General features: G+C 51.1%; 3 protein-coding genes across 11 annotated transcripts; 1 reads left to right on the forward strand and 2 right to left on the reverse strand.

The window, feature by feature from the left end:
- Nucleotides 1-61: 61 nt before the first annotated feature.
- Nucleotides 62-7503, reverse strand: DNAJC14 (DnaJ heat shock protein family (Hsp40) member C14). Of its 2 annotated transcripts, none has more exons than XM_040232864.1 (7): nt 6927-7503; nt 5014-6479; nt 2383-2489; nt 2069-2176; nt 1541-1701; nt 1356-1458; nt 62-1145 (listed from the first exon to the last, which is right to left on the reverse strand). In XM_040232864.1, the coding sequence occupies exons 2-7, from the start codon at nt 6421-6423 to the stop codon at nt 935-937; spliced, it is 2100 nt and encodes a 699-aa protein (XP_040088798.1). In that variant the 5' UTR covers nt 6424-6479; nt 6927-7503; the 3' UTR covers nt 62-934. The 2 variants fall into 2 exon arrangements, with proteins under 2 accessions (XP_040088798.1, XP_040088799.1); XM_040232865.1 differs by lacking the exon at nt 6927-7503 and adding an exon at nt 6735-6903 and having other exon boundaries at nt 196-1145.
- Nucleotides 7504-8029: 526 nt separating this feature from the next.
- LOC120857413 (transmembrane protein 198-like) lies at nt 8030-12687 on the forward strand. 8 transcript variants are annotated; one of them, XM_040232867.1, is made up of 5 exons: nt 8030-8113; nt 9461-9720; nt 10287-10868; nt 11304-11464; nt 11586-12687. In XM_040232867.1, the coding sequence occupies exons 2-5, from the start codon at nt 9546-9548 to the stop codon at nt 11742-11744; spliced, it is 1077 nt and encodes a 358-aa protein (XP_040088801.1). In that variant the 5' UTR covers nt 8030-8113; nt 9461-9545; the 3' UTR covers nt 11745-12687. The 8 variants fall into 8 exon arrangements, 7 of the variants coding, with proteins under 7 accessions (XP_040088801.1, XP_040088803.1, XP_040088807.1 ...); XM_040232869.1 differs by lacking the exon at nt 8030-8113 and adding an exon at nt 8138-8501 and having other exon boundaries at nt 10323-10868; XM_040232866.1 differs by lacking the exon at nt 8030-8113 and adding an exon at nt 8139-8501.
- Nucleotides 12688-13075: 388 nt separating this feature from the next.
- Nucleotides 13076-19011, reverse strand: MMP19 (matrix metallopeptidase 19). Its single transcript, XM_040232883.1, has 9 exons — nt 18761-19011; nt 18378-18463; nt 17377-17507; nt 16925-17140; nt 16209-16454; nt 15501-15635; nt 14507-14671; nt 14219-14346; nt 13076-14029 (listed from the first exon to the last, which is right to left on the reverse strand). Exons 1-9 carry the CDS (start codon nt 18845-18847, stop codon nt 13724-13726), a joined length of 1500 nt encoding a protein of 499 aa, XP_040088817.1. The 5' UTR covers nt 18848-19011; the 3' UTR covers nt 13076-13723.
- Nucleotides 19012-19654: the final 643 nt, after the last annotated feature.

Raw genomic sequence — 19654 nt, forward strand, 5'->3', positions numbered from 1 at the left:
GATGTCTTCATAAAGCCAGAGAAGAAAGATGCAACAATGACTCACTTACAGAACTACAAAATTTCTTTAAGGTATTTTTTTATCCCCCTCCCTTGGTCCAGCAGGAGGTGCCCTTCACTCTTAACACTTAGGAAGGAAAAGATTTTCAAATGAGAAAAAGGACTCCAGCTATATGGGCAAAGAAGAGAGGGAAGATACAGGTTGCCAGTTACGTATTTATAGAAAGATAATCCCCTGGCTTTAAATAGATATGTACATACAAATATGAACAAACTTAAAAAAATACAAACCCTTGGATCATAAGGGGGCTGCCGGGAGCCCCTTTACCCTTCCCCCTCACCCAAGGGCAGAGGGCATGAATCTTGTTTTTTAAAAATTATTAGTTTTGGCCATCCCTGCAGCAACAAGCATGAAGTTGGGTGATTACCCACAAGGTGAGAGTTCCCACTCTCTGAACTCTTATGTATCTCCTGTAATTAGGGTTACATGCTTTCTTGTTCTTTTAACTAGTATACTGGGGCAAAGGAGGGGGCTCCCTCCTGAAATGAGTCAAGAAATAAGACAGACTCGTTTGGGGGTGGGGGGCGTGTCATCTGCTGTAAGAAGCAAAAGACAAGATAAAGGCATACAGACCCCAGGGAAATACCCAGTTCCCACACTATGGGAGATACCGTCCAGCCCAGGTCCAGGCCCCAGGTTCTTTGTTCTAGACATTCCCTACTTCTTTGGTATTGTCAGAAGACAAGATTCAGTTCCTGGGTGCTGGTGGAGGAGGGAGAGTGGTTCCAGGGCTTCCTAAAAGTACTGAGTGAACAATTTGAGCTTAAAATTTTCCCTTTTTTAAATATCTAAAAATAAACAAATCAAATTCCATCTGGTGCTGTACACAGCCCTTTTGACTCCCTGACATTGATTGGAGGAAAGAGAAGGGGTGTCAACGTTGGAAGGGCCTCCTCACTTTCTTCCGCCGCTTCGGTTTGGCGTCTCCCTTGGGTACTGTGCTGTTGGGCTTGGAGGCTGCAGTGGCCCCAGGGCTGGGCTGAGGAGCTGCAAAGAAGTTCCCGTTGGACATCTGGCCTGGGGGTACTTGAAAGATCCGGCTCAAGAAATCTTGAAGGTCAGCAGGAGGGGCATCTGGAGTAGCTCTGAGAGGAAAACAGAAGGCATGATGAGGCAAGAGATAGTGGAGTCAAATGGTTATCTAGTTCATCTATTTATACATATGTTAAAGACATACTGAGTCAGGTCCCAAACACTTAAATGGTGAGACACCTACATGTCCTAAACAACATGTCATTGGAAACCATATTCAGAACTAGAACAGTGGATAGATCATTGAGACAAACACCACCTACCTCTGCCGCCCACCGGTGCCGGGCATCCGCGAACCAAATGAGATGTGATAAGGGACTCTGTGGGTATCTGGGGAGATTCCCACACGCTGGCATCCAGCCCACTCTGCAAGCATGAGAGACAATTAGCCAAAATATCACAGTTCTGAGGATATATTAGCCCATACTTCCAGAGGACAGAAGTATACCTGTGATATCATACACCTTTCCATCCATCAGCGCAAAGTAGGTGATTTTGAGGCCCAACATGCTTGACTCTGCCCAAAAGTCACCTTCCTCAGCAGGATGCAGCCTATTACACTCAGCACAGTATCTGGCACTCTTAGGTTCCCGGTCCATTTCAAACCTCCTGAAATTCAACAAAAGGACAGTTCCTTAATATGTTAAGACTACCTAGAGCATTGCTACAGTCTCATCATTACTGATGTCTCATTGTTACCGACAAGTATGGTTACTGACAAACATCTAAAATTACCGCCACTCAGTAGTTATGTATGCCTATGTACGCCCTGCCCTCAACCTATCTTAAAGCCAGAAATACTATCTTGTCTTCTTGCTAATTCAGATCTTCAATTTCTTGATAATATGGCAAAAGTAGAAACTCAGGGTCTTTTTACTTACCATCTGGATCCCACAACTACCAATGATACAAGGAACGTTTTTGGTCACCCAGTCCCTAAACTGGCTGTCCCAATCCTGTCCTATTTAAATCATACCTATGCTTTCCCTGGCATCGGCTGCACATCATAGTATTCATTGCTTCTTGCAGCTTGGACAGAAACTCATTCACTGACCGGCTCAGCTCATTTTCAGCCATCCGTTTCCTGAGAGAAAAAAGGCTATGTAAGTCAGGATATTGAGTGAGGGACAAAGGGAGACAGATCTATTGGCCTCTTGAGGCCCTTGGCCCTTGGCCCTTGGCCAAGCACCTCAGTTCTGCCTCAGAAAGCCTTCATCTGTAAGTCCAGGGATCGCTGCTATTGAAGGTTATTCATTTACCCTACCTGATAATTTTCTAGCTCCAACTTACATCTCATATTCCTTCCGTCTCTCAGGGTTGCTGACAATGTCCCAAGCTGCCCGCAAAACCTTGAAGGCCTCCTCAGCCCGAGGATGATGATTTTTGTCAGGATGAACCTACCAAAACAAATTTCATTACATATCCATTCCAAACTTCTCCCCATCTTGAGTCAAAATAACCTCATATCAACAGGTTATTGTTGATAACTTCCTATTTAACACCCTTTTGAAGAATCAATATAGTTTAATGGTTAACTGCTCTGCCTCTGCAGATAGATCTGTGTTTAAGTCCTGCCTCTTCTGCTCATTAGCTTCATGACCTAGAGTATTTTATCTATCATGGACTGTTAGTATTAAATGAGAACACACATGAAGCAGAATACAGAGAATCTGGTACTATGGTGATCCACCACTCTAGTGTGCCTAGAACTGTCCCAGTTTTAGCATTTAAATTTCATGTTTCAGGAAACCTTTCAATTTCAGGCAAACAAGGATGGTTTATCACCCTGCCACACATACTAAACTCATATTTTAACTTTGTTGTCAGTCATAGAGTTCCAACAATCCTCAAACTGTTTCTAACTAGGAAATTTTCATATCTACTCAAAACTTCCTACAATGGTTTGCCTTTCTGTGCCAGGTATGAAATAACATACCACGACCCTCAGGTTTTTAATCCACTTTTCAGCCTTTTCTCCAAGACAAATAATATTCTCACTTCCTACAGTTCCCTGATTTTTCCCATCCTCATTCACCAAAAACAGAGCTAAAGCTAGTCTCTTGCAGAATGCTGTCATCTCTCTCATATCCCCAAGCTTACAGAATGCGAATAATGGTCATGTTAGGGCCTAATAAGGGCAGTGAGAGGCTATATAAAAGACTACAGGGACTTGCCTGGTCGTCTAGTGGTTAAGACTGTGCTTCCAATGCAAGGGGTGCAGGTTCAACCCCTGCTTCAATCTTAAGGAACTAAGATCCCACATGCCCCATGGCTTGGCCAAAAAGAGCCCACAGATACTCTGGCCCAGAACAAGGCAGTAACTTCAGGTTATGGGACAGTTCTACTAAGGTTCAGGGAACTTTACTTCAAGAAAGTCAGTTGAAAATGAGAATTTTTGAATGATATTCCCCAAAAGACAAAATCTGCTAAAAGACATGAAGGTGAGAAAAGACCTCTACCATTAGTAACGATTTGAGAGTGAAAACTGTTCCTCACTCTCAGAATAACCCAGGCCATCCAATAAGGGGCATATATTTCCCACCAAACTAATTTAGTTATCTGGTAAGTTTCAGGTCTGGTATTTTATCGTATCTAGAATGGTTAATGGAAACTCTGGTTGCCCATTCCTCTTTCATGTCACGCAACCATTGAGGGAATTTGCACACTGGTATTTTACCAGTCAAGTTCCATAAACTCAAATAGTCCTCCAATGGAATTTACACATTACTTATAGTCATGGACTTCCCAAGTGGCACTAGTCGTACAGAATCTGCCCTTCAGTGCAGGAGATTTAGAAATGCAAGTTCGATCCCCTGGCGAAGGACTTGCAACCCACTCCAGTACTCTTGCCTGGAGAATCCCATGGACAGAGGAGTTTGGCAGGCTACAGTCCCTAGGGTCGCAAAGAGCCAGAGACGATTGAAGCGATTTAGCACGCAGAACGCACTTATATTCCTAACAGTTTTACCTGTACAGAAATAGCAGTAATAATCATATCTAAAAATAGCAATCATATATCTACTTCTAAAAGCAATTTGATTGCATGCTTGTATTAAACCATTTCCCTCGAGTATTTAAGTCACAACCACCTATATCCTACCTAATCACCAACATTTTCATGTATGACATACATACATACATGCCTCTCCAAGATTTATGTCCCATTCGCCTTCCCTTTCCCAGCCCAGTTGTTGGTCTTGAGATACCTTTTCTTTCACCTGGTCCTGGAATAATCACTCACATGTACTCTCTGAATCTTCCCACACTTGCCTCACTAGGAAGGCAGTTGGATTTCCCTGTGTTCAGAAGCCCCTCATTTGTTCAGGAGGAACTGATAAGCGTTCTGACTAGGCCTCTTCTCCAACCTACTCAGAGGGATTTCACCTTGATATTCCAGGGTGAGTGAGTCCAGCACTGTCTACTATACCAGGTTCATTTGTTTTCATTGAGAAAAAGAATTTCATGATACAAAACTTTAAGAGAAAGTCAGATCCCCTTTACAATTCTTTCCTGAGAATTAAAGATAATTTTCATCTTCAAGTTGATTTTATACTCTCCCTTCCTCTGCTATTGCTGCTGCTGCTGCTAAGTCACTTCAGTCGTGTCCGACTCTGTGTGACCCCATAGACAGCAGCCCACCTGGCTCCCCCTTCCCTGGGATTCTCCAGGCAAGAAAAGGAGTGGTTTGCCATTTCCTTCTCCAATGCATGAAAGTGAAAGTGAAGTCACTCAGTCGTGTCTGACTCTTAGCGACCCCATGGACTGCAGCCTACCAGACTCCTCCATCCATGGGATTTTCCAGGCAAGAGTACTGGAGTGGGTTGCCATTGCCATCTCTGTCCCTTCCTCTACTCCACCTAAAAATTGTAATGGAAAATAAAATATGGGAACAAAGAACTGGAAAGAGGGAAGGATTCTCACCATCACTGCCAGCTGCCTATAGGCCTTCTTCAGTTCAACATCTGATGCTGTGGCTTCAACCCCCAACACGTGAAAAGGGTTTAGCTCATCCTCAGGAACCCCAGCCATGGTCAAGAGTCGAGCCACTTCCTCTTCAGGCTGGCAGTAACGACCACCAGCTACAGGTGCATTCCCCTGCCTATTGGTCCTCTGTTTGACCCAAGGTAACTCCAGCCAACCCCACTGAACTATTCTTACCAGCTGCTGCCAGGGCCTGCTCTCTCTCAGCAGAATCAGGCAATGCTGCCAGGTGGGAGAAGCCAGCCAAGAGAAAAGCCAGGTGGCTTTACCCCTCCAGCCTAGGCGGTCACTCAATCCTACCAGAAACCGCCAGCCCAACTGTAAACAGCCCAACAAAAGGGCCAGAGCCAGGAGCAGCAAAGCACCCACAAGCCTAAGAAAACGGGTGAACAGCCCTGCCCCATAGCAAAACCCCTGGCTCAGAAACTGGAACATCACCTGGGCCCAGCCCCCCAGCCGCCCTGCCCACACTCCCACCCAGACACGTAAAAGGTCCAGATCACTGCCTTTCAGCTGCCTGCATGCATAGATGAGATGGCCACAAGTCTCCACGTACTCCCCCACTAATACTAGCAGTTCGATCAGCCACCAGAAGCCTGCCTGTCCAAGCTGACACAGTTCCTCTGCTCCCCACAATCCCAGTCCTCTGCGTTTATCTGCCTGACTCCGTTTCCGGCCCAGCCGATGTCGACCAGGGGATCTGGGATCTCTTCGTCCACCCTCCCGAGTGTCCTCCTTGGCTGGAACACGGTGCCGTTGTCTCCGCGGTGCAGGTTTCTTTTCACTGTGCACACGTGAAAGATCACTGGGAAACTTAAGAGGTTCCTCTTCATCATATTCCCCTTCCAACTCTTCATCTTCCCCCAAAGCTGGAGAGGTACAATGGTGGCAAAAGTTGCTAGAAGAGCTATCTCCTCCCTCAGAGTAAGGCCCTTCAGGGATTCCAGGGGTTCCCTGGCAGTTACAAGTAGATGGAATGGAAAGGAAAGAAGAGTTCCCATCATCCTGGTACCCAGCCTCATTCTCTCTTGAGAGTTCCTGGTCCACTCCTGACTCTTCTGAAGATGCCTCACTCTGATCAGGGTCCTCTTCAGCCAGAGGGGGTCCTGGACCCCTTGGGGGTCCATGGCTTGGATCCGACCAGTGGGCTGGATTGGGGGGCTGTGTGTACTTAGGACTAGAGTGCTCTGTGAGGCAACGGGTACCATTAGGAGCAGGCCCAGCTGAGTCCCTGAGTCCTGAGAATGAAAGTATATCAGGGTCCACAGAGGGTCCTAAAGTCCTGAGGGAGGCACCACCACTGTGGTGGGCTCCACACAACCCTCCTTCTCCGGGGTGCTTCTGGGCCATGACCCCGGGGCTTCCTGAGGATTTTAGGTCACTGCCATCATGGTGACTTCTGATGCCTGTAACAGAGGTATCAAGTGGGGGTGGTCAAGAATAGGACCAACAAAAACGTTAAATAATCTTAAATTGGGTATATATTGAATGCACCCACCTCCCTTGTTTTAAAAATTCGGGGGCAATCATCACCCCAGCAATAAAGCCAATACTACATTAACGGCAACGCTGCTCCCCCCCCACCAACTCCTCCAAGCTCCCTTATTATTGTTTCTTTCCCCAGAAAGCTATAACCCTAAAACAGGAGAAAAGGGAGGTACCGCAAAGGGTGTGGTCCTGGGGTCACTCTTGGGAAAAAGGGAAAGACGACCGGAAAGGGGGCCGCAGGCTGCCAGAAAAGGGTGGGGATCGTGCGGCCCTTCAGGAACATCTGGGGGCGGAGCTTGAGACTCCCCGTGACAGAGTCAACCCGTTAACCCTAAGGCTGGGTAGAGGGGATCAAGGTAACATACCGAAGAACGGCGGTAACTCCTCCCCCTCGAGCAGCTGGGCCGAGGGCCAGGGGGAGCTACGAGAGCAGCTCCCCCGGCTCCGCCTCCTGCTCACGCTCGGCTTCCGCCTTCCGTCCCCGCCGCGGCCGCCGATTCGCGTCTACTTCCACTTCCGAGGTCACCAGGGAAGACACGGGAAGGAAAAGTAAAAGCGATCTGCCGAGGTGCAAGCCAGTCCCGCAGGCTAAGTCTAACCAGAGGAGGTGGTCCTGGGGAAGCGCTGGCCCCGCCCTTTAAAGGGCCCTTTGCTGCCGCCCTCCGCGTGCTGAACTGGAGTCCCCAAAGGTTGCTCCACCGGAAGCGGAGCAAGCGGGCGCTGCTGCAGTGCCTGCGGACTGGGAGCAGATTCTCAGGGTTCCTCTGGCTGTGTTCTTGGGCTTTGCTGAGACCAGAAGATAGAGGAAAGCCACCGAGCCCAGTCTGTTTCCCTTGCAGACAAAATCAGGGAACGTAGAGGAACCACCGCACTGATCCCTTCCCTGCTGCCTGTAACGAGGACAGAGGCCTTTTGGTATCATGCGGGGGTGGAGCAGAGGGGAGGACGCCCCGGGCCTGCCCCCGCCCTGGACCTCCTTCGCTGCCGCTTCTTTCCCAGCAACCCTCGGCCCCCCTCCCAGCGCCTGACCCAGCTGGCGAACTGCCTTGTATAACTGTAGCTCCCACGGCCCGGATCCGCCCCTCTGGATGCAGCTCTCAGGCCCCGTCACGAAGCGGGCCGGAGGACTGGGAGCGTGGCTCTGCTGGGCTTAATACCCCAACGGAGGGCCAAAAAACACTGCCCTTATCTGCGTGCTTCTTTGCATTTCGTTTGCATACCAAGATGTTTGGTCGAAGCTGACAAGCGCCCCCGCCCCCACGCAGACCCGGGCTTGGGTACCCTCTGTCGGTCCCCTGCTCTACAAACGCCTCTCCGTTAGTCCCCCTTCCAGACTCTCGTCTTGCTCCGCAAGTTTTTCTACCCGTGAACCCCTCGCCGGCGCCCCAGATCAGTAAGAGCCCCTTCGTGGGGTCCCCGATCCGGACCACCAAGTTCTCCAGCAGACAATACTCCAATTCTCTGGGAAGTGGAAGAAACCAAGCCGAAGTAGGGGGGCGCTGGGACACCAGTAAGGGATTTGAAAGCTTCGAGTTGCTGAGTCAGCGCATAGGTATTCGGAAACCATTCCCCAAACCTCTTGCGGTTCCCCCAAAACCCCTCCCGGCTATGTCTGGGGGTCTCTGATCCCAGCCTAGAGCAGTAGGCAAACTGGGTCCCCCCCACACACACAAGGAAAAGATTTGGAGGGTCCCGCCCCGTGATGTCACCCCCCCACACACACCCTGTCCCCTTCCTCCACCCCCCAAGCTGGTTGCTTTTAGCTCACTGGGGCTTGGGCTGCGATACGACTTGCAAGAGTTTAGGAAGCAAAGAACAGAGTGGCCCTAGGGGTGCCCACGTCTGACAGCAGCCCGGACGCCTAAGACTCTGGGCAGGGATGCAGCTGGGGGTCTAGGGAAGCACGTCTACCCCCTCCTTTCCTCAGCCCTGACAGGGTGGTGAGTAGTTAACACCCCCTCCCCAATCTCTCCTTGAATAGGGTCCCCAGACTTCCAAGAATTGAGCAGAGGAGCCTCAGGGAATCCCCAAGCCAAGTCCCCTCCCTGCCTGTTAAGATCTTGATATCCAAAAGAAGGCAGCTGAAAGGAAGTGCCTGCACCTACTCTACCCCATTCCTTTAGTGCCCCCAATGCCAGCCCCTCCTTGGTGTTCTCCTTTCAGGAACTGAGTTCAAATCCCACTGGCAGCCCTGACAGCCCAGGGAAAGGGAGAGGTAGAAAGAGTCCCACCAGTGTCCTGAGGGGAGGATGTGAGATGCCTGTGAGCAAGGCGCCTGCTTAGTCCATGAGGGATCGGTGGGAATTGGACTGTGGCTGGACGGACACCTTCCCCCAATAACCCTATCTCCACCTGAAGCCAAGGCTTCCAAACCCTGACAAACTGTCAGTTACTGTCTCTACTTGATTCCTCTTCTGGTGTCTTGATTTTTTCCCCTCTTACCTCTCTGGGGTTGGAGCAGCTGTTGGGAGACCCCCACCATGACTCATTCTCTCCTCTTCCTTCTCCTCCCCCCTCTACTAACTCCACCCTTCCCAGTCTAGTGGGATGATTTTGAGTCCCAGCTGTAGATGGGACATGCTTTCTTTTCAACTGGAACAGGCTACTGAGCCTTTAGCCCACAGTACCCCCTTCCACAGATGGAGGACTTCCTACTCCTCCCACCCCACCCTGAAAAGCCAGGGGGCCAAGACTCATTACCTGTTAAGATTTGAAGTTCCACTTAATGTCCTTGTTTTAGAGGGAGATAGACAGCTGACCTCTCTCATCCCTGTCCTGTAGGTTTCTTCAGTTTCCCCAGCAGAACTAAGTTCCATCCTGAAATTGGCCTTTCTTTAAAAGAAAGGCATCCTCGAGGTTCATGGGCACCTGAGTTCCTGCCCCCTTACCCCCCTTGCAGGTTTCCCAGCCCCCTCAAGACATTCATGGATGGATAAGAGGAGCTGACACTGATCTTCCCCTCTGTGACAACCTTCTCTTCGGCCATGGAGGAAGCCTTGCTGCCCCTGGCCATGACCTCTGACCCCAGGCCCTTTAATCAACAACTCCCAGAGCCTCCAGACCTGAGATGTGTCTTGCAACCCCAGGACAGTCCTGACCTGGCACCCGCCCTGGTGTGTGCCCTTTGCTGCTGCTTTGGAATCATCTACTGCTGCTTCGGTGAGGGCGGGGCCAGGGTTCTGGGGGGGGCAGCTGCCCAAGACTGTCACCCTCAGAGATGACGCCAGCTTTCTCCTTTGCTCCTGAGCCACCTCTACTCCTCTTTCGGGGGATATCTACCTTCAGTGCGTCCAGTGCCGCTCTCGCCAGCTCTTCCATCCCCCACACACCCACTCCTTCAGCTCTGACCCCTGGCAACTATCATTTTCCCTCCCCTTGCCTCCTACTTCAAAATTCCATTCCCCAATAACCTGAATTAGCCTGTGCTGATTTCTTCCCATCTACCATCCCTGAAAGGATGAAACCTTTTCTCTATACTTATTCCCCTCAATTCATCCATCTTACTTCCTGATTTGCCCTCCCATCCCCTCACAGTTCCTGAAAAGTCCCTGCCCTAAGAGGATCCCTTTCTGCCCTAGGCCTTGAGGTCCCTGGGGGTGCTGCTCCTGACTTCTGCTCCTCTGGTTAGCCATTCCTATCCCTTCTGAGTCATCAGAGCCCAGCCCTGTCGACCCTCCCCAACCCACCCCTTTCTGCCTCTCATTGCCTCCTGCCTCCCTTCCCAGGCTACCGCTGCTTCAAGGCAGTGATGTTTCTCTCAGGCCTGCTGTCAGGAGCCCTGGTGATCTTCCTGCTATGCCATAAGGAGCGAGTGCTAGAGACACAGCTGAGCCTGGAGGTGAGCGCAGGCATTGCGCTCGGCATCGGACTGCTCTGCGGCCTGGTCACCATGCTGGTTCGCAGTGTCGGGCTCTTCCTGACTGGTCTCCTACTAGGCCTAACCTTGGGCGCTGGGGTCCTGCTGGGCACCGAGCCCATCTACCAACCACCTTCAGCCTGGGTACCAGCTGGGGGGCTGGTAGGGCTGGCACTGCTGGGAGCCCTGTTCACACTTCGGTGGCCACGTCCATTCACAGTTTTGGGCACAGCCCTGCTGGGTGCTGCAGTGCTGGTGGCCTGTGCTGACTACTTCCTGGAGGGGCTGGCGCTGGGCAGTCGGCTGGGCCAACGCTTGCAGGCACTTCCAGCCTTGCCTCCTCTATGCTGGTATAGCTGGGTGTTGCTGGGGACCTGGCCAGCCCTGGGGGCCCTTGGGGCCCTGGCCCAGTGGAAGCTCATGGATGAGGAACATGGAGGCCACGCCAATGGTGAGTTACCACCATGGTATAGACAGCAGACAACCTGTGTCCCTGGTTCCCAGACTTAAAGAGGTGAAGGGAGAAAATACACTTGAGGGCAAAAGACAGAGGTGTCTAAGGTGTATTAGGCAGGCCACTGAAAAAAAGTTAAAGTTGGAGGAGTCAAAAGTCTGGGTGAGAATGAGAAGAGAAATTGTTGGGAGGTTGGGGAGCCGGGAAGAGTTACTGGGAACTGATGTGAAAGAAAAGGAAGATATCAGGGATGTCATGAGGAGAGTAGGAGGATTCCAAAGAAAAGTTTCTTTAGAATATCTGGGAGGGGGATGAGGTTTGAGAGAGACGTAACAGGGAAAGCAAATGGGTTTCTCTAGAGTATGAGTATATTTGGGGGTGGGTTTCAGAGTCTAAAGAGGCCTCCCTGAGTCTGTATTTTCCCCTCCCAAGCAGTGGTCTTGAGCCACCAGCGAAGGCATCTCCAGCTCCTCCGGATCCGTCATCAGGAGGCCAAGTGGCACCGTACCTCCCCTGGGGCGGGGCTCTGTGAGGGCAGCTACCGCCGCCAGCTCCCTGCCAGCGCACGGAACCCTGCCGACAGTCTGGCTCCAGTGAGTGGAGGCGTGGGGGCTTCTCTGGGCCTGGGGCAGAAGGCACAGGGGGATGGTCAGGGTGGGAGGGTGGGCTCTGATCCAGGCCCTTTCTTTTGTCCTGTCTTCCCTGCCCCTTCAGAGTTATTTCCAGAGCCTTCGAGAGCGCCAGCTAGGACCAGGCAGCCAGGCCACCGCTCCCCACACTGTCCTGGACCTGGATTCTGACTGTAGTTCCACTGTCCCCCTCACTGCACCTTCTGGCTCCACCCACCCGGACCTGAGCCTAAACCTCCACTGATGCCCTCTCCCTGGGAACACGAGGTGGCCAGGGCCTGGGCCCGCAGAATCCACACACAGACTTCCCCACCTCTTGAACTTGGGCATGGAATCTGTGCTCAACCCAGACCAGCCCTGTAGGGATATGTTTCAGGGACAGATAGAGAGGACTCTTGTGGGGAAAGGAGAGGAATGGAAGTATGAGTGCCTACCTCTGTCCAGTAACAGAGGTGCCCTGGTCCCTAAAGTAACTGACTCCCTAATTCCCTTCAAACAAAACCAAGGAGGGCCATTACCCAAACAGCCTTCTGTATACCCGCCTCAGAGTGCCTCTCAATGATCAAATAAGGAGTATTATTTTCATAGGACCTGCCTATAGAAAATCAGGAAGGCTCCTAAAGCACTTGATAGCTTTTCCATGGGGAGAAGGGCATCAGTGGAGCTCCGGGATCCCTGATTCCCAGGCCCCTCATCAGGGAGCAATTGAGTTCCTGGTTAGCCTTTCTCTCTGGACCCCTGGACACAAGCCCCCTTCTCCTACCTCAGTTGGGGGTATCTATCCTCCATGGTGCTTTCCTTTCCCTTCTCAATGTGGGAAGACCACAGGGCACTGCCTGGCTCAGCACCCACTGTCCCTCAAAGCTGGCTTCTTGCTTCAAGCAGAGAGCATTGGCCCACATGCCAGAATCTTGCCCTTTGGCCCAAAGGAGCCTGGTCTTCAGGGGTGTGTGGGAGACAAGTGCCTTTTCTGTCTCTCATTATAGGGGACACTAATCTCTTTAACCAGAACATTGTCCCAGCCACTAACCCGTTCTAACTCTCCACTCCCCTGATTCACCTGTCCAAAGTCTGTTCCCTGGTTCCTCAGCATGAAGGAAGATATGTCCCTCCCCTGGGCAGCAAGGTTATGATGGGAGGGAAGAAGAACATGGGAATATGTGAATAAAATGACATTGAACACTGAACCTGGGAGTCTAGCCTCTTCTGTTGTTCCTCTTTTCTTTCTTTGCACCCCCAAACAACGAGTTAGCCATACTGACAAGTCCTCTGTCCCTTAAAGATCTGATGAAGGTACTTCTATCAGGCCAGACTACTATAGGAGTGGCCCACACACAGCCAGAGGAAGAACCATTCAGCCCTCTCTTATGAACATGGTGCACGCTTGCACAGTCGCTCAGTCGTGTCCAACTCTTTGTGACCCCAAGGACTGCAGTCCACCCCAGTCCTCTGTCCATGGGATTTCTCAGACAAGAATACTGGAGAGGGTTGCCATTTTCTCCTCCAGGGAATTGCAACTGTATCTCCTGCACTGGCAGTTAAATTCTTTACCACCGAGTCACCTGGGAAGCCCTGTGAACACGGAGTTAACGTTTATTATGCACAAATGTGCCAGGCACTTCACACACGGTATTTCATTTAATGCAACAACTCTGCAGGATTGGTGTTAACCTTATTTTTCAGATGGGAAACCTGAGGCTTAGTGAGGTTAATTAACTTGCCCAAAGTCATAAGCAAGTTGATGATTCTCAAGGATACCAAAGCCATTGCTCATTTTACTGGCCATACTGTTTCCTTGTTCTTTATCTAGGAAGAACAGGACCCAGGCATTCCCAGGTGGGGCCTGCTGTCAGCTAAACACCCGATGGATGCCTTTCTTCTACCAATGTCCTCCAGAGAGAAAATGACACAGTTGGAAGTGCTGTTTAGGATGGGGGAGAAATGGACGGAGCTGGAGGCTGAGTTAGAGTCACTGACCAGGAGGGAAAGAGTACAGGGAGGTGGTGACTGGAGCTGGGTCATTTAGAGGCTTGAGGTCCATGGTTCATGCTTGTGTTGCAGGAGACATTTGATTGAGGTCTCAGGCCTCTGAGAGAGTGACATTACCAGGGAATTAAAGGGTGCTGAAGTCTGTGACTGAGGGGATAGCGTCCAAGATTGTATCTCTGGGTGAGATGCCAGAGTTCAAGGTATATCTATGGCCCAAGGAAATGGTATCCAGTGTTATCCTGTGGCTGAATGGTCTATGCCTGTAACTGAGGAATCAGTATCCCCATCAGATGCAGTGGTGTTTGGGGGACGACAGTGCATCCAGTTGTGGGCAATATCTCTGGGAAAGCCTTTCTCTGCTTGAAGTTGCTGATTGAGGCGCCAGTACTGTTTGCCCTTGAAGAAGTAGACACGGCCGTCCCGCCAGCTCATGGCAGCCGAGGGCTGGTCTGGCACTCCGGTAAACAATCCCTTGGTTGGTTTAGGGTAGCGGCTGAAGTCAGTAGTGGCCAGCTCATCCCACTGCCAGTATCCAGAGCCCTAGGTGTGGGGTAGGCAGCGAGAGAGAAGGATGACGAGAGAGCTTAAGGAACCCCCCGCCACCCCCACCGAGGTCTACTCTCAGCCCATGGCAACTGCATAACTTCCTTCCAGAGCAAGTCTTTGCTTTTCCATGGGAGGTAGCCCACCCCTGCTATGAAGGATTTGCCCTTCCTTTGAGCTTTATACCTTAAAGAGGAACACCTTTTTGTTGATAGGCCAATAGAGAGCAGCATCCAGGTTGGGTCCTACCCTATTCAGCTTCTTGGGAAAGCCAGGAGACATCTTGAAATTAATGTAGCGCCACACCTTGTCTCCTGAGAGCATATAAGGAAAGAACAAGTCACCTCTGTCCCCAGGTGATAACTTTCTGTTCCTCTGTTCCACCCTCTGAAAACTTCTTATCCCTCCCTCCTATTATGGCATCTCTAATCACAGGCCCTCCTCAGGTAGCACAGTGTAAACTAGTGCCCTTACCTTTAAAGAAGTGAATCCACTGGGTCCGAGGAGAGTAGACAGCTGCATCCAGGTTTCCCGGGAGCCCCTCCCAGAGGGCAGACACTTGGAACAAAGGACCCAATCCTGAATCTGTCATGGTCCACACATAGTTTCCCTTGAAGGCGTAGGTCTTTCCCCGGGGCCCTAAGAGCAGGAGGTGTGTCAACAAGTCAAAAAGACAGGTATCGGGACTTCCCTACTGGTCCAGCGGTTAAGAATAAGCCTGCCAATGCAGGGGACACGGCTTTGATCCCTGGTCCAGGGTGATTCCACATGCCTCAAGCCCATGTGCTACAACTACTAAGCCAATGGATTCTGGAACCCTTGAGCCACAACTAGACAGACCATGTGCCTCAACAAATTATCCTATATGAGGAAACAAAGACCTGCTGCCACCAAATAATTTTTTTTTTTAAAGACAGCAGTCAAATAAAGACTTCTGGGTATCTCAGGCAGGCTGATTCCCCACATATTCATTCAAGGAGAGGATTATTAAGGGCAGGGAAGTATTCAGCCTCTCCTTTGTCATTCACAGCAGATTATTAAGGGCAGGGAAGTATTCAGCCTCTCCTTTGTCATTCACAGCAAATCAGGCCTGTGGATAGCTGCTCCCACTTAGGGACCTCACGTTCTACTCCAGGTGGCTTCCAAGTTGTACTTCCTTGTGGGTATAATACCCTCTCTAATAGACATTCCAGTCAAGACTGTTTTCTCCATCTTGCTGCATTTCCGGATGTGTTTAGTGGCTCTCACAGCGCAACAACGGAGGTAATGTCCTGCCTGGCCCATCTTGAATTCAGCTCTGAATCCTCCCTCCCCAGGCCACTGCCTCCATCCATGGCCACTAACCTGTGCCTGGAGTCTAACCTCCACTGATCACCCTGAGGTCCCATGTCACTCCCATTTGTCCAGGTCTCAAGGTCAGCAGCCTGCCCTACTGCCTGCCTACAAGCCTGGAGGGAAAGGGTCTTACCAAGCATCACGGCATCCAGGTCACCACTGCAGGGGTCTGGCATGGGACTGGGTTCTGTGGGCACTAGGGGTATAGTAGGGAGTGCCGTGTCTTCCTCCTCTTCCTCCTCCTCCTCTATCTCTGGGCTCTTCTTGCCTACAAGGTAACATAATACTGCTCAGGGAAAGAACTCAGAGCACTGGCTTCCCCACTCTCCTACTGTAAGTTAAGCTCAGAGGTCGCATAGAGAGGAAAATGAAAACCTGGAGAGCTTTCGCTGGTGGGAGAAAAGATCACTCTGATACCAGCAGGAGACACGTTTTAGTTTTGAGAGGCACTAGAAAGGGAGAGAGGGGATTGCTGGAATGTTCATTCTTCATCCACTAGAGCAGGTGTAGGAGGAGAGAGGTCTGGAAGGAAGATTAGACCTGGAAGTGTCAGAAACAGAGCTCTTGGGAGTTCCCTGGGGGCCTAGTGGTTAGGATTCCAGGCTTTCACTGCCGCAGCCAGGGTTCAATCCCTGATTGGGGAACTGAGATACCACTAGCCACGCAGTGAGGCCAAAAAAAAGAAAAACAACTCCTGAAAATGAAGAAGCCTGAATAATGGGGCAAGAGGAAGAGAAAGAAGCCAAGCCATTTCCCTCCATGAAGATTAGACCTGTGTCTTTATGCTTAAAGAGACTACTGGTCAGACTGACCATCATGAGGACTAGGGGAAAGGACTGACCATAGAGAGCCTGGATCCCAGCCACATCATCAGGGTGCAGCTTGAAGTAGGGCCGGTAGCCAGCGTAGACGGGAGCCATGAGGGCCTGGGTGTATCGGGAGTGCCCCAGCCCCAGGGCATGGCCCAGTTCATGGGCTGCGATGATGCGCAGGTTCACCCCCCGGTAGGTCCCCTCAGTCCAGAGCTCATCTTCATCAAAGTGTACGCTGCCCAGCTCTGGGATGTCGGCATGGGCCAGGACCCGCCCTGGACAAAGGCAAAGGTAGACAGGCAGGAGATCAGAGTCTCCTAGGGTGGAGCATCCCCTGCCTGTTATAAACTCCAATTACTCTATTCCCTTAAAATCCCCCCAAGTAGACTGATTATCTCTTGGACACCTCTCACTCCTTTCAGATTTCCCTGTCACTACCCTGATCTCTCACGGACGCCCATTACTCTGTTCTGTTACCTTCCAGTCACTCTGTTGTCTTTGGCCCAGTCCTCCCTGGAGTATGCCTTGAGCAGAGGAACTTAAGCTAAGGAAGAAGGCATAAGCTTCAAAGAAACAGGCTTGGTAAGGCCCCAGGGAGATGATATGTTGCTCCCCAAGGGAATATTAGAAGGTGGTTGGAGAGTGCAGTTGAGCATAGAAGGGTATCCTGACATTAAGTTTCCAGAGTCACTGACTCAAGGAGACAGAGGTCTGTGAGGTGGGAGAGCTGAGAGCTGGTGCCTACCGGGCCCGTCAAAGGAATTGGAGCAGTACAAGCTATGGCGGCCATGGAAGGAAAGGCGGATATCAGCCCAGCCAGCCTTCACCTCGCGGAAGGTCAGGGGAGCCACGTTGCTCCAATACTGGAAGGCTTGAAGCAGGGCTGCCCGGGCTGTTGAGGATGGTAGGGTGGACGGTAGGTTCAAGATGCGGAAGGTCAGATGCTTCTTTCTCCAGCGGCCTGGTTATTGAACCAAAAAATAGATTAGAAGCACAGATACCTTTGCCAGCTCTGGACAGCTCCCCTGAGTGTGAGCACTCACTCAGCAAAGCCATGAAACAACACTTCCAGGCAAGTGGTGATCAATCAATTACCAGATTACCATCCATTCAACAATGAGCTGGTCCAGACTGTCCCAATGTCACCTGTGCTCCAGAGTCATGACCCTCCCCCACTTTCCCAGGCTCAGTTCTCACCCAGCAGCAGGTATTTAAGGGTCTTCTGGTTGAAGGGGTCCTCCAGGCCACAGCGGGGCTGCCTCATACGGGCACTTGTGGCGTCATCCAGCTGACCTGAGACTGGCAGCTCAGATGCTTCCTGAAAAGCTCTGGAAAGAGGGAGAGGGATGGTCCAGCAGGACAGGGGCATCTGGAATGACTAAAAAATGGGGATAGCTCTTTGGTCCCCTTTTGCCCGACGTAATGACTGAGAATGGCACTAAAGCTCTGGAGGTGATGAGATCGCTCCAGGATCCAGTCCTCCTAATTGGGCCTTCCTCTTCTGTTCTGCATAGAAGGCAATACTTCAACGTCACCTCCCTGTGTTCACACTCTTATTTGGGTAAAGTGCTCTCTGGTGTTGCCTTCTTCCTCTATTGCAATTTCTAACCTCCTCCTGCCCTGGGAAGTATCCTACTCCTGCTCTGAGACTCTCTCACCTGCTACCACCTGAGGGCCCGTCCTCCCTCCACTTTCTCCCCTCCTGGCTGGACACCCCATTCCCAGTTCAGCCTGCCCACTCTGGGGCAATTTCATCCATCAAGCACCACAAGTATTGTGGCTTTTCAATGGACTGGGAACATATCTGAGAAATGACCCATTAGACCCAAAATATGAAAAGAAAACTTCAAAACAGAAAGAAATAAACGCTAGATTAAATGTCTTTGAAAGGCAACATCATGTCAACAATTCAGCTCCAACTCATATAAATTACACCGCTTGCAGGATGTGACCAAATAATTGTATTTTGGATATAATGTGGGATGGAGCCTCCAAAGAAGTGCTTAGGGCCTAGGAAGATCCAATAACTGGGCCCTCGTCCTTGACTCCCCCTCTCACCCCTGGTTCCACCACACATTCTCTGGATCCCCGAAATGGATGTGAGGCAGGCAGAGGTGGGCCTGGGGAATGGAAAAGGTGAGAAGAGAAAAAGATCTTGTGAACTTGACCCTGAAGGCATGCACCTTACAACCTCTCACCTCAGTGCCTCTATGACATCTTCTGGCCTGAAGTTGTCAGGTCCTTCTAGAGGCTTCTGTAGGTAACCATATCGCAACAAGTAATCCTATGATGAGGGTAGGGGTCAGCAGATAAAATCAAAAGGGGATTAGTCTCTGGGTGAAGCTTCTACATGACCTAACAGCCCATTAGGATAGGAGGGGACAGATGTGGAAGGACTGAAGGAGAGGCATCTTAGGGGAATATGAGGGGAGGGAATAGGGATGGGTAGGGGTGGATCATGGACTAGAGGAGCAAAGGGCAGGGCAGGCAGTTGTAGGTGAGAAGAGTGGCTTGGATGGGACTAAGGAGCAGTTCCTCCATCCCTCCCCCAGCCTGGGTCTGGCTTTCCCAGGAGACTCACCATAGCTGCCTCCTTCTCTCCGGGCCCGACAGCCCGGCATGCGGTCAGCGGGAGTAGGAAGCCCAGCCATAGCCGCTGCCAGTTCATGGTCCCACCAGGCAAGAGCTTCAGAGTTTGTGCCCTCCGCTCTGAGAATCCTGGGAGCCTGAGGGAGCAGGGCTGGGTGGGGGGGGCTCTTCCCTCCAGTTCTTTTCCCTCTCCAGTCTCTGGTCCTCTTTATAAAACTTCAAGGGAGGGAAATTGTCGGGGGGGGGGGGGGGCGGGGGGGCGGGAATGTCAGTAGGAGGTGACTCAGCCCAGAGATGTGTTGCAATTCACCATTAACCCCTGCCCTGCCAGAGAGCAGAAGTCAAGAAGAGTCTCCAACCCAGCCCTCAGGGTCCTCTGCTGGACTCAGAAAGACTTCCCATACTGTCCTGGAGGTGGGCATCCTGCCAGGATCAGAAGCAGAATATCTGCCGAGACTAGAAATAGGGACCAGAGCCACCCTCTGAAGTTGGGCATTCCTGTGACCCAGGGACCCCTGGGCAATAAACCCCTTATCTGTAACTTTCACATCTCCCTGTCTGCTCTAGGACAGGAAAAATAAAACCGAGAGGTAGAAAGCAAATTGCTTAGGTGCTTGGGTTGCAGATGAAAGAACCAAGGGTGAGATCTCAGTTTCTTTGCGTCCAAGACCAAGCTGAGAATTTAAATGCTCTTGAAGCCTACTTGTGTCTGCCTTAATAAAAAGTCATTATTTCAAGCTCTTGATGAGTCTGGAATGTGTGGGTGAGAGTGGAGGTTAACTAGAGAAGGAAGAAGTAAATTCTAGAGCCTGCCCGCAGGGAGGTTTGAGACACCCTGCCTACAGACAGGGTGAGATCAATTCAAATGCCTGAAATAGGGGAACCA

This window comes from Oryx dammah, unplaced genomic scaffold (genome assembly GCF_014754425.2).
Source record: "Oryx dammah isolate SB20612 unplaced genomic scaffold, SCBI_Odam_1.1 HiC_scaffold_29, whole genome shotgun sequence".
Lineage (NCBI taxonomy): Eukaryota > Metazoa > Chordata > Mammalia > Artiodactyla > Bovidae > Oryx > Oryx dammah.

What these genes read in the sequence shown, in the direction of transcription:
- DNAJC14 (XM_040232864.1), bottom strand. Translation starts at nt 6,423, where the DNA reads ATGGCCCAGAAGCACCCCGGAGAAGGAGGGTTGTGTGGAGCCCACCAC. An exon ending in AGACGGAAGGAATATGAGAT is followed by an intron (nt 2,177 to 2,382) that starts GTAAGTTGGAGC and finishes TTTTTCTCTCAG; the next exon opens with GAAACGGATGGCTGAAAATG. An exon ending in GGCACCGGTGGGCGGCAGAG is followed by an intron (nt 1,146 to 1,355) that starts GTAGGTGGTGTT and finishes TTTTCCTCTCAG; the next exon opens with AGCTACTCCAGATGCCCCTC.
- LOC120857413 (XM_040232867.1), top strand. Translation starts at nt 9,546, where the DNA reads ATGGAGGAAGCCTTGCTGCCCCTGGCCATGACCTCTGACCCCAGGCCC. An exon ending in AATCATCTACTGCTGCTTCG is followed by an intron (nt 9,721 to 10,286) that starts GTGAGGGCGGGG and finishes CTCCCTTCCCAG; the next exon opens with GCTACCGCTGCTTCAAGGCA. An exon ending in CTGCCGACAGTCTGGCTCCA is followed by an intron (nt 11,465 to 11,585) that starts GTGAGTGGAGGC and finishes CTGCCCCTTCAG; the next exon opens with AGTTATTTCCAGAGCCTTCG.
- MMP19 (XM_040232883.1), bottom strand. Translation starts at nt 18,847, where the DNA reads ATGAACTGGCAGCGGCTATGGCTGGGCTTCCTACTCCCGCTGACCGCA. An exon ending in CAATTCCTTTGACGGGCCCG is followed by an intron (nt 16,455 to 16,924) that starts GTAGGCACCAGC and finishes GCCTTTGTCCAG; the next exon opens with GGCGGGTCCTGGCCCATGCC. An exon ending in TGGGATCCAGGCTCTCTATG is followed by an intron (nt 15,636 to 16,208) that starts GTCAGTCCTTTC and finishes GTTACCTTGTAG; the next exon opens with GCAAGAAGAGCCCAGAGATA.